At 41.4% G+C, this 12,463-nt stretch overlaps 1 protein-coding gene across 2 annotated transcripts; it reads left to right on the forward strand.

Moving 5' to 3' along the window:
- Positions 1-209: 209 nt before the first annotated feature.
- On the forward strand, positions 210-10,394 carry MCM4 (minichromosome maintenance complex component 4). 2 transcript variants are annotated; one of them, XM_032746967.3, is made up of 17 exons: positions 210-275; positions 403-503; positions 598-756; positions 1,456-1,619; positions 1,701-1,799; positions 1,940-2,035; positions 2,123-2,218; positions 2,630-2,768; positions 3,167-3,387; positions 3,879-3,999; positions 5,388-5,647; positions 6,377-6,742; positions 6,919-7,046; positions 8,294-8,501; positions 9,029-9,257; positions 9,363-9,496; positions 9,836-10,394. In XM_032746967.3, exons 2-17 carry the CDS (start codon positions 434-436, stop codon positions 9,926-9,928), a joined length of 2,583 nt encoding a protein of 860 aa, XP_032602858.1. In that variant the 5' UTR covers positions 210-275; positions 403-433; the 3' UTR covers positions 9,929-10,394. The 2 variants fall into 2 exon arrangements, with proteins under 2 accessions (XP_032602858.1, XP_072780740.1); XM_072924639.1 differs by lacking the exon at positions 210-275 and having other exon boundaries at positions 300-503.
- The last annotated feature ends 2,069 nt before the right edge of the window (positions 10,395-12,463 follow it).

The following is a 12,463-nucleotide window of genomic DNA, read 5'->3' on the forward strand; positions in this document are numbered from 1 at the left end:
GGAAGGCGATGCGCCATCACTGGGGACAGCCTCTGTCTGTATCACAAGTAGTAACCTGCATTATAGTTCTTTCTCTATTAGAGCAGGTCGAGCGGGAGCAACCCTCACTTCGGGGGTCCAGAGGATTAATCTCCTTTCCCTCTCGGTTCCGCATCCCCCCTTTCTGCCTTCATTGGGCGCGTCCGTTACGATCGCGCCTCGCCATTGGCCAGAAAGCCCGGGAGAGCGCGCGCACGCCGCGGGCTGTGGCGCGGAGTGTGGCGGCGCTTGTGGCTGTACGGGCGCCGGGCGGGGGTCGCGGCTGCCGAGGGGAGGACAGGGACGGGAACCCGCCGGTCGGGACTCGGCCGAGTAGCGCAGCGCCCGCCGCGCTCATTCTTCTCGCTGACCCCCTGCCCCCAGGTAGGACCGCAGCTGGAGCCGCAGCAGCGCCATGTCGTCGCCAGCCTCCACTCCCAGCCGCCGACGGAGCAAGCGCGGCCGGGGCAGCAACCCCCCGACTCGTAAGTGCTGCGGCGGGACGGGGCCGGCGGGGTGGGCTCCCCCGCCTCGGTCCGCCTGGCTACTGTAACTCCGGTCCGCCTGTGTCTCTTGCAGCACAAGATGCTCGCTCTCCTCCTTCCCAGAAGCGTCGGACAGACGACTCCACCTCCACCGGGGACCTGCAGCCCATGCCCACGTCCCCGCCCGCCGACGCGCAGAGCCCCGGCGCCGCCGATGCGCTGTTCTCCAGCCCGCCGCAGTTCCGCCACTCCGGTACGCTGGGGCTGGGCCGGCTCCGGGGCTGTGCGGGCCCTGGGGATGCAGCCCGGCTCCGGGGCACATCCGGCTGAAAAACGCTCGAGGGAAAAATGAGCGTTGTCTCATGTTTCTCATTTGAGTTTAGTATTCTCTGCAGGAGTGCAGTCAGTATCTGGGATGCAGGTCTCTATCCCAGTTACCATGGGAATATATATCAGGGAATAGACATTCGTTTTTAAATTTTACTTATAGGAGGAATAATAAAACTGCTAACACAGAAGGAACTAGTTGTTTGCCATAGAAAGCCCTTCTTGCTTTGATATATATATAGGATTGTTTTTAATTCTAGTAGTTGTTAATTGTGTCTCTTGCTCTACCACCCCCAAAATACTAAAAAATGTGTTTCATCTACAGTTCTGTATGTTTTTATGCTTGAACTACAGTGTAGTTTTAAAATGCAGTACTGCTGTGAAGTTTTCTAGGGAAGCTTCATTTGACCTTGGGATCTTTGAGACAAGCTGTTAATACAAAGAAAAGTTTTAGGGAGACTGGCAGCATCTTTAATGTGTGTTTTGACAGAACACTGGGCTTGACTGATACTGCTCATTTTATGACAGAGTTGAAGGACCAATGAGACAAATGCAGAGGCTGAATTTTAGTCTGCTGTAGATGTAAAATGTCTCAATAATCATTACAAACCACTTCCTTTTATAGCCATTCCTCTTGACTTTGACATCAGTTCACCTCTGACGTACGGCACACCCAGCTCCAGGGTAGAGGGTACCCCACGAAGTGGTGCACGAGGAACTCCAGTCAGGCAGAGGCCGGATCTCGGGTCTGTCCGGAAAGCCAGACAAGTGGATTTACACTCGGATGGGGTAGGTGGATATCTCACCTCTTGTATCTGACAACTTCTTTTTGAACATATATTTGTATATGCTTAATTTGTTTTTATGCAGCTGGCTGAGGATATAGTAGCAACCGAGCAATCTCTTGGACAAAAGCTTGTTATTTGGGGAACAGATGTCAATGTGGCCTCGTGCAAAGAAAAATTCCAGGTGGGTTTTGTTTCTTCCTCTTTTTTAAATGGAAAGCTAGTTTGATTTAAACAAGTATTAGTTGAATCTGATACCAAGGAGGTGTTTGTACTGCTGATTCTGCTAATTTTTCCTGATTTTCTTTTACCTCGAACATTCAGAGATTTCTCCAGCGCTTTATCGATCCACTGGATAAAGAGGATGAAGACATTGGCCTGGATCTTAATGAGCCACGGTATATGCAACGACTTCAAGAGGTATTCTAATGCAGTATTTTGTAATTTGGATTTTCTTCTTTCAGTCTTGCATGCCATCAAGCTAAAGATTTCCTAACTCCGTTGCAGATTAATGTGGTTGGGGAACCATTCCTGAACGTGAATTGTGACCATCTAAGATCATTTGATGAAAATCTCTACAGGCAACTGATCTGCTATCCTCAGGTGAAGTAGTGCACTTGTTTTCTGGCTTTCAGATGGTTCTTTCATATTTCTGGGTTTTAAAATGCTTGTTTAAATGCAGTGCATACTGTGTATATGCTCAGTGCAATCTCAGTGGCTACTTTATTTTAGTGAATGTAAGATGTCTTGTTTCATAGTAGATAATCATAGAAACAGTACCTCATGCATGCAAAGTTAGCTGGTGACCTGCAATGTCCAGAGTTGTGTGACTCCACCCCTTGCAATACTCAAGTGAATGAATAAATCCGATCCAAACAGCAGGTTTTGTGTTATGTAGGAAAATGTTCAGATGATGTAACTTTTAGTCATTACTGGCTGATCAGCAGCACATAAAATGCTTTTTGCAGAACTACTTCATTCTGTGATTTAACATGTAAGCTCTTTCTAATACAGGAAGTTATCCCAACATTTGACATGGCTGCCAATGAGATCTTTTTTGATCGTTACCCTGATTCAATACTAGAGCATCAAATTCAAGTAAGGCCATATAATGCACTGAAGACCAGGAATATGAGAAATCTGAACCCTGAAGGTAAACCTTTTGCTTACCATGTTAGAAAAGAATCTTAAAGATTTCCATAGACTTAGTGAATACTAAGTCTATGGAAAGTAAGATTAAGTCTATGTAAAACTGTACTTGTGGTCCAGACCAGTATCTTCCATTCATGTCTTTTTCAGAAGAACATGCTTTAAAGCCCTATCATCACCTACTTGTGTTCTTAGTTCTGGAAGTGCAAAAGATTCTTTCTTTTGTATACATACTCCTGTAAATTAGAATATTTGTATTATGCATTTATGATTCTGCTTGAACAAGATAGTAGTAACCTATTTGTCTACTTTCTGCCTAAAAATTATTGTAATGTGAAATATTGAAGGTTATTTAAATTTTAAGTGTATGAGGTCATAACATAAGTCCCTATATTTTTGTAGACATTGATCAACTCATCACCATCAGTGGCATGGTCATCAGAAGCTCCCAGTTAATTCCTGAGATGCAGGAAGCATTCTTTAGGTGCCAGGTTTGCTCTTTCACCACCAGAGTGGAAATAGACCGTGGCAGGATTGCTGAACCATCCGTGTGCAAGAACTGTAACACAACGCACAGTATGGCGCTGATTCACAACAGATCCATGTTCTCTGACAAACAGATGGTATGTTGGCTTAGGTAGTGGCTAAAATGAAAGAATTGCCAGTTTTTGCTCCTCCACCCTCCTAAAATCATTGACAGCATTAGTTATGTATCTTGGGATTGAATGTTTTGAAAAGAAAGTGTTTTGGAACATGGAAATGGGTGAAACAACTTTGGAGAAGAAATGCGTTACGAGGATGAAATGAAGTATGTACATCTCTTAATGTTTCTATATGGAAGTCCCTTTATATACAGTATGTCAAATTCTGTCTAGGCTAGGTGAGCCTTGTTGGTAGCAGCATTTTATCCATGCCAGTAGCAGTAACAGAATTCTCATTTTCATCATCTCTTGTAATCAGTAATTAGTTTTCTGTTTGGGTGGGGATATTTTGTTCCTAAGCAATGTTCTTGATTCATAATTATGCTGAAGACTGTGTTAATACAAAATCCGGTTGTATGCTCTGGAAAAGCTCTGCTTTTTTGCAACTGAAACTTAAATGGTGTTTTTGCTAGATCAAACTGCAGGAGTCTCCTGAAGATATGCCAGCTGGACAGACCCCGCATACGGTGGCACTCTTTGCTCACAATGACCTTGTTGATAAAGTTCAACCAGGTGACAGAGTTAACGTCACAGGTAAAATTTGGTTTGAGTATTTCCATTTTTCTTTTTTACTGATCTTAACTGTGTGTAAAGGGACCTGATGGGATGCACTTCCAAGTGCTGAGGGAGTTGGGCACTTTATGTGCAAGGCCACTCAATTAACTTCAAAAAGTCATGCTGACTGGCTAAAATACTAGAAAAAAGCCAAAGGCACTCCCTACAGTGAGGAGGAGACCTGGGGAACGGCAGGCCAGTCAGCTGCATCTTGAGCCCTGGGAAAGGTGATTGAGCCAATAATCCTGTAAACCTTTTCTTTTTGGGACAGTGTTCTACACCCTCAGCAAACTTGCAGACAAAAACAAAACTGGAAGGAAGCTGTGGTGCCAACATTCTCCTGGGCTGTATTAGGAGTGTTGCCAGCCATTTGAGGGAGTACTGGGTCCAGTTGTGGGGTCTCCCAGGGCAAGGGAGACATGAACATACAGGAGTGAATTCAGGAAAGGGCTATGATGATAACAGAAGCCTTGGTCATGCATGGAAAGGCTGAGAAAGCTGCTCAACGTGGAGAATAGAAGGCTTGGGAGTATTTTAGCATGTTTAGACACACCTGATTTGGTGTGGGTGGAGGGGTGGTAGTGTCAAGAAGACAAAGCCAGATTGTTCTTAATGATGCCCAGTGGCACACAAAGGGCACAAGGTGAAATACAGGCAATTCTGGTTAAAAATAAAAACTTTACTGTTTGTGTGGTCGAGCCTCATCACAGGTTGACTGGCAAGGCTGTGTGGAGTCTGTGTCCTTGAGATACTGATGGGACACAGCCTTTAGCAAGCAGTGGACTCCAGCTGACTCCAGTTTGACCCCATAATTGGGTTAGACATCCCCAGGCTGTCTGACCTTGATTCCTTTATTTTGAAGCTGTAGCGGAAGAAGAGACAGTACCTGCAGTCAGATAGTGATAATGTCTGCAGATAGTGTCTGCAGTCAGGATAGTGATAATGTAGAGTAAGTCTTGTGATACTACAGCAACGTGTTATAAACCATTTTGCTTTAAAACAACTGCTGTAAAAAACCCAAGCTGTTTGAAATGCATTAGAAAGCTGTTATTAAACTCGGCACTTAAAAAGAGGGGAAAAGGCTGACTGGAGGGGGAATTTTAAAGGCATCAAACCTTAGGTTTTTTTCAAAAATGCTTTCATTGTTGAGACTACTTTTGGTATGAATGTAAAACATATGTCTACCTGCAAAAATGGGTCTAGGTGACTTCAATATGGCTTCTACATGACTTTCAGTAAGAAATTAGAGGGCAAAGTATTTAGGCTGTTTTAAAAAGCTCTGCTCTTTCTGGGAACTTGTAAAATTTTTAGGTTTGGAATTAGTATGTTTCTCCATATGTAATGCTATGATTGGAATTTATATTTAGGTATCTACAGGGCAGTCCCCATTCGAGTTAATCCCCGTGTCAGCAGTGTGAAATCCGTGTACAAGACCCACATTGATGTCATACACTATCGCAAGACAGACTCCAAACGCCTGCACGGTGTTGATGAGGAAACTGAGCAAAAAAGGTTTACAGAGGAACGTGTGGAGTTGCTCAAAGAGCTTTCTAAAAAAGCAGACATATATGAGAGGCTTGCTTTAGCATTGGCTCCAAGTATCTATGAGCATGAAGATATCAAAAAGGTGAAAAGTTCTTTATGTGTATATGTTTGTAGTTACTGTTTGTTGTTAATGTATCTTGAAACTTCAGATTACTAATTCAGATTACGAATTATCAAAGGAAAGTAAGTACCTGTAACATAGTATCTGTGCTTGCTGAGAAGAGGCATCCACAAATAGTAGCTTCAAAATGACATATGGTTGACTCTGAATTATGGAGTATCAAAACATTTACTTGGATGTATCCAAGAAGGGACTGTTCCAACAAAGTATCAAATGAGGTACTAGGACATTGTGAAAACTGCAATCAGTAGGAGGTCTCAAATTACTGTGAGAAATCAAACACTCCTCTTCCAAGTATATTCCTTTGAGGTTTTTTGAATAGAGTTATACATTATTATTGTTCACAAGTTCCTGAAAGTGTAATTCAAAACCATACAATGATTTAGTTATGAAATGGGAACACAGTAATGACAGGTCCTTTTGTTGTTACCTTCTCAAAATGCTAATAAAGGCATGTCCAATCTAGGGGGTGGAGTTGAGGAAAACTAAGGACCCTTCATCAAAGGGGGTTCTTCAGGTTCCAACCAGAATTTGGTTAAAAAAACATACAAAATTTCTGTCTTTAATTCTTGAAACCATGCAGATGCATTGCGTTGTGTTAATTTTAGCAGTGTTTGGTTTTTCACGTTTCAGCTGAACAGTTGTATTTGCTCTGTTACATCTATACAATTGATATTTTCATTTTTATAGGGTATTCTGCTTCAGCTTTTTGGTGGATCAAGAAAGGACTTTACTCACACAGGAAGAGGGAATTTTCGTGCAGAGATCAACATTCTTCTCTGTGGTGATCCTGGTACTAGCAAATCCCAGCTGCTCCAGTATGTGTATAACCTGGTTCCTCGAGGCCAGTATACTTCTGGCAAAGGCTCAAGTGCAGTTGGTCTTACTGCATACGTGATGAAGGATCCAGAAACACGGCAGCTGGTTCTCCAGACAGGAGCTCTAGTACTTAGTGACAATGGCATTTGCTGCATTGATGAGTTTGATAAAATGAACGAAAGCACAAGGTCAGTTCTACATGAAGTAATGGAACAACAGACGCTCTCCATTGCAAAGGTAAAGGAAACTGAAGTTATTCCTAGGGGATTTTGCTCTTGATTTACTCAGAGGCTTTCACAATGCAGTTTTTGACTACAGAATCCACCTAATAACATTGGTGATCTCATGCAATTGGAGGGAGGTTTTGATGGCACAGCTGCAGCTGGTTTCAGAGATGTTTTTCCTTTTGACAGGCTGGAATTATTTGCCAATTGAATGCTCGTACATCTATCCTAGCAGCAGCTAATCCTATAGAATCACAGTGGAATCCAAAAAAGACTACTATTGAAAACATTCAGCTTCCTCATACACTGCTGTCAAGGTACTGAACTGCACTGCATGTGTCATGTTTAGGGGATGTTTAACTTCTGCTTCTGAAAATCATTACATGTAATAGAATACAGCTACTGTGTTTTTCACAAACTAATGGAAATCCTTTACAGCACATACTTTAAATGCTGTCTTTACAATATCTCTGTGAGCACAGGAGTGTCTTTTAGTCTTTACATGTTGACCTTGAAGAGCAGGTGTAATAAGATCTGTAGAATCTCTTTTATTTCATTCTGTGTTGTTTCATAATCATCTCCTCAAAAAGCTGTTCTGAAACTTAGAGTATTGATAACTTTTAACAAAAATCCAGGATGTTTTTCTTAGCTCCATTAAAGATTTTAAAGTGAAACACTGACGATCAGGGAGCTCAGCAGCAGAGGTGGTAGAGTCCTAAGACCTGTGCCCGCTTCATGCTGCTTTGTCAAATTTACCTGAGGAGGTGGTAGCAGTGCTGGTCAGTCATTTGGGCAATAGCTGTTAGAGCCATATTTAGTGCTTGCTGACAGAAAATTAAACTATATGCTGGAGCTGCATCTTGTTAAGAATTTCCACAGTAACTGGAAATGTAAAGTACCCTCATGCTATACTGGATATCCTGAGAACACTTATGGCTTAAATTTCAGTCAAGAGCTGCTAGGTTTGAGCAGCATCTCACTTCCACAATTTTTTGGATTTAAGCCTACAAAAATAAAATATTGGCTGGCTAAACATGCAATATCTGTGTCTACTTTTGGTTGAGACTAGTTTAATAAATTGTTTGTAAAATTATAAACCATTTTCTTCAGGATTAAATTGAATTGAATTTTGAATTGTAATTTTATTTAGTTGCATTTTTTGTTGTATTTCAGGGCAGTATCTTTAGCAGCAAGTTCCATGCATTTTTTAATATGTGTGGGATTTCTTGTTTGTGGCAGTTGCAACTTTCTTTGGGGGTGTTGTGGGGTGTGGATTTTTTAAGGAAACACAATATGTCAGCCTTGAACATGGAATCTGAACTTTGCAGAATGTACCTTGCTTTCAAAATTTCAAGTCTGTAGGGTGTAAGCAAATCTGTTGTGTTGTTCTGTACCTTAACAATTCTAGAAAAATTTTCTTTCTGGTGTGGGAATACAGTTTGTACTGAGAGTAGGAATTAACAGTCTAGTAACTCCTACCTGTACCTATTATGTCAAATCTTTCTAAGCCAAGTACCTAAATGACAAGAAAGTATGCACTAATAGTGGATCATATCCCATTCAGATTTGACTTGATCTTTTTGATGTTGGATCCACGTGATGAAGCTTATGACAGACGCCTTGCTCGCCATTTGGTTTCACTGTACTACCAAAGTGAAGAAAAGATGGAGGAGGAATACATGGATATGGCAGTATTGAGGGATTACATTGCATATGCTCGCAGTTACGTAAATCCCAGATTAGGTGAAGAAGCAGGCCAAGCCCTTATTGAGGTAAATGAGTTGCTGCTGAGAATGTTCAGAGTCTTTCCTGGCTTGTCAGAAGTGTTGAGCTACCATCTCCATGCACCATCTACATACACCAATCTACTATCAACCTTCTGTAAGATCCTTGAAAAAAAAAGGTCTTTAATGGAAAGAGGGATCAGATTAGTCATTCTGAATTCTAATGTTCAGCTTTCAGATATGTTGGTTTGGTTCTGTCACATAAAACACATTAAAGTCTACCAAAGCAAAATGTATCATCATAGACACAAGTACTGCTATATGAGACTAATCCAGAATTCTAAAGTGATTCGAAACTTGATTAATTACCATGCTTTAATTGCTTTATAATGGAAAATAGTTTCTTTGATGTGGTTATTCATCACTGCAGACAAACCGTGGAGGTGTGTGAGCAGAGATACAATATTTAGAATGGCTTGCCAGAATTGCTCACATTCTGGAATAAGAGGTGGGGGATGCAGGGGACTGAAAAGGAAGGAACAGGCAGTGAACTCTAACGAGTGTGTCCCTTTCAGGCGTACGTGGACATGAGGAAGATCGGCAGTGGCAGGGGAATGGTTTCCGCCTACCCCCGGCAGCTGGAGTCTCTGATCCGGCTGGCCGAGGCGCACGCCAAGATGCGCTTCTCTGAGAAGGTGGAAACAATTGATGTGGAGGAAGCAAAACGCCTCCATCGGGAGGCACTGAAACAATCTGCTACTGATCCAAAGACTGGCATTGTGGACATATCCATTCTCACAACAGGTTTGTGAGAGCAGGGCCGCTGTTGGGCTTTTGTGATTTTTAAAATGTAATTTAACCTGTCCTCCTTAGCTGATCGCTCAAAGGTATTTTCTTTGCTTTTATAAGGAATGAGCGCAACAGCTCGTAAGCGGAAAGAGGAGTTGGCTCAAGCCTTACGGAAGCTCATCCAAACAAAGGGTAAAGCACCATCTCTGAAGTACCAACAGCTTTTGGATGATCTCCGAGCACAGTCTGATATAGTAAGTTTCCTGCTTTGTTTTTACACTTCCATTAATGTTTAAAAGCATTTTTTTCCAAATGAACATGTCTTATGGAAGAAAATAGAAACATGAACGATCTGTTGGTATGACTAGAAAGCCAGTTATTTTACAGACAAATGAGTTGAATTTGCTGTACCTTTGTTTATTCTGGCTTCTGGAATTAGCAAACTCAGCTTCAGGGTTCCAGGCCAGGCTTCAGTTTTCACATAGAATGAAAACTTCAAATAAAAACATTAGAAAATTGATAGAAAGTATAGCATTTTTACTATGTTTGAAGTATTTCCCTCATCTTTATTTGATTTGCTCCTTTTCTTTAAGGCTGTCACGAAGGAAATGTTTGAAGAAGCACTTCGTGCCTTGGCTGATGAGGACTTTCTGACTGTGACTGGAAAGACAGTGAGGCTGCTGTGAGTTACCCTGTGATTGAGAGCTTGCTGTCCCGACTTGTACTTTGCCTTACTCAAGATAGTGTCAGCCTGCAAGATCTTTGAGATTTGGGACTATCACCTGCTATGACAGGCATAGCCTTTCCCTGCCAACCAACTGTCGTGGCTTGTCTTTGCCTTATTATATTGCCACTGCAAGATTTTCACAGCTTGGGCTATCATTTGCTATGACAAGGGTAGTCATGATTAAGTGGCATCACTGTCATTACAAGATCTTATGGAAATCCTCATCAATAATACTATTTACATTTTAGCTAAATGTAATTACTAATATGGGAAGGGCTTTGTGTTTTTATGATGTTTTTTAGAGCATGGTAACAATATTGCCTATATTTCCCTTTGATTTGTAAAGACTCGAATGACTTTTTAGTAACTACAATTTTTGCTGTTGGTATTGCAGTAAGGTGAAATAAAATCATTTGACTTAAGAAGGACTCTTGTGTTCATTTCAAGTACAAATCAGTATATCCTGTGCTGATTTTCCATCTAGAATTCTGCCATTTTTTGGAAGTTCATTCTGATAGCATGAAAGGCACTCTGCTTTTTGCGGTTTTTTTTTTTTTTTTTTGTTTGACCTGAGTGTACTGTGGAAGTATCCTCAATGTAAAAAAGACAGATTAGACTTGAAACCATTTTCTTTTACTTCTGTTTTACGTATGAGTGGTTGCTTTACTTCAATTTTAAGTCTGACTAATTATGATTACCCACCTTTGGTGTAATGACATATAATCAGTCCTGAAAGAACAAGGTCTTGTAGCTTGTTTACAATAATATTGCCAAGGGCCTGGTATGGATGATTTTTTAACAGAAAAATACAATGCTATGTTGACCTTCCTCAGCTGTACAAAGCAGCACGATTGCTTTACGTCCTCTTTTTTATTTAAGTGCAATGATCTTGTTAGAATTCTTGCATAACTATTTCAGCCAAACATGAAATTGGATGTTACTCAGAAATATTCCAAACTGTACTTTGCCTTCACTTCATGAAGATGGAAAAAAATAATCCATCTATTTACTTATTTGAAGTGATCTTGGATTATACTGTGTTCATTCTAAAACAATGAGTCTCTAATCATTAGACATTCCTGAGAGAGATATCTACATTGTTGTCCACACTGCTTGCAGTTGTTGAGATAAAAAATTTATATATCAAATATCATGATTAGAAATAGTTTTTTATAAAACAGGTTTACCATAGGCTGTTATGGGGAGAAAAGCCCAGTGGCAACACACTGTGAACTGAGAAAAACTTTGCTCAAAGTAAGAACCTACACAGCAGGCTGTGGCAGTTATGGCTGCCTAGGGCAGACATGAGGTTGCCCTAGACCTCTCAGAAAAATGGGATTTAGTATGAGCATTCTAGGCATCTACTGGTCACACTGAAAGTAGTCACATTTGGGTATGCTATGAATTTTCAGGTATGCCTGAGCGTTCAAGGGGAAGGTTAAGTTTTTGGCCTCCAGAGACACGCCAAGAAGTGGAATAATAAATTTTGCTGATTTCACACATGTTTTCTTTCTCATCCATGAACAGACTGAAGATGTGAGGAAATAAGGCCTTTTTGCACACTGTGAGGTGCTCAGTTAACATTCAGACAACAAAGTTAGCATAACTGGTGACTGAGATCTAAAAAGCTGCACTTGATGTGCAGCTTCTGGAAGGGTCAGGAGAAAGTGCACCATAATGAAACTCACAATGTCTGGAAAAGGAGCAGAAAAACAAGTAAGATGTTGGGGGAAGTCAGTGAATCACATTGTCAAGGCTATCTCTGAAGCTCTAACACAAGTGTGCTTTCAGTGATGTTAGGGGCATCAGCCTCTTAAAGGCATCTCTGCAAAACGGGAGGAGGAGAGAAGTCTGAGGAGCTCGATTATGGCCGGCACACAGGCCATAGCTAAAAGCCATGGATGCTGTCATGTGCTTTCCAGGACACAGACTTGGGAGGAAAGAGGTGACAGCTTTTAGCTGTAAACTTAAATTGACTGAACCAGCTCATTCTACAGCTTCATAAAGATCATTAAAGAAAGAAGATCCTATATATCTTGGCTGGGATCACAACAGACAGCCGGGGAAGAACAAGCATTCTGAAATTATTTCCACTGTGTGATCAAGACACAGTAATTTAGGTCTCTAACCATCATTCATCCATTGTGTGCTGGTTTTGGATGCTGTACAGTTAATTTTCTTCACGGTGGCTGTTGTGGGGCTGTATTTTAAATTTGTGCTGAACACAGGGTTGATAATACAGAGATGTGTTTGTTATTGCTCAGCAGGGCTTACGCAGAGCCAAGGCCTTTTCTGTTTCTCATATTTCCATGTTGGCATGGGAGGTAGAGAAGAGGCAGCCAGGACAGGTGACTCCAGCTGGCCAAAGGGATATTCCAGACCATATGACAACATGCCCAATATATAACATAGGGGAAAGAAGGAGGAAGTAGGGGGACACTTGAAGTGATGTCATTTGTCTTCCCAAGTAGCCATTACATGTGATGGGGCCCTG

Source organism: Taeniopygia guttata, chromosome 2 (genome assembly GCF_048771995.1).
Source record: "Taeniopygia guttata chromosome 2, bTaeGut7.mat, whole genome shotgun sequence".
NCBI classification, from domain to species: Eukaryota; Metazoa; Chordata; class Aves; order Passeriformes; family Estrildidae; genus Taeniopygia; species Taeniopygia guttata.

Coding starts and splice junctions, on each gene's coding strand:
- MCM4 (XM_032746967.3), top strand. CDS start 434: ATGTCGTCGCCAGCCTCCACTCCCAGCCGCCGACGGAGCAAGCGCGGC. Junction 3,388..3,878: donor TGTTCTCTGACAAACAGATG/GTATGTTGGCTT, acceptor TGTTTTTGCTAG/ATCAAACTGCAGGAGTCTCC. Junction 4,000..5,387: donor TGACAGAGTTAACGTCACAG/GTAAAATTTGGT, acceptor ATTTATATTTAG/GTATCTACAGGGCAGTCCCC.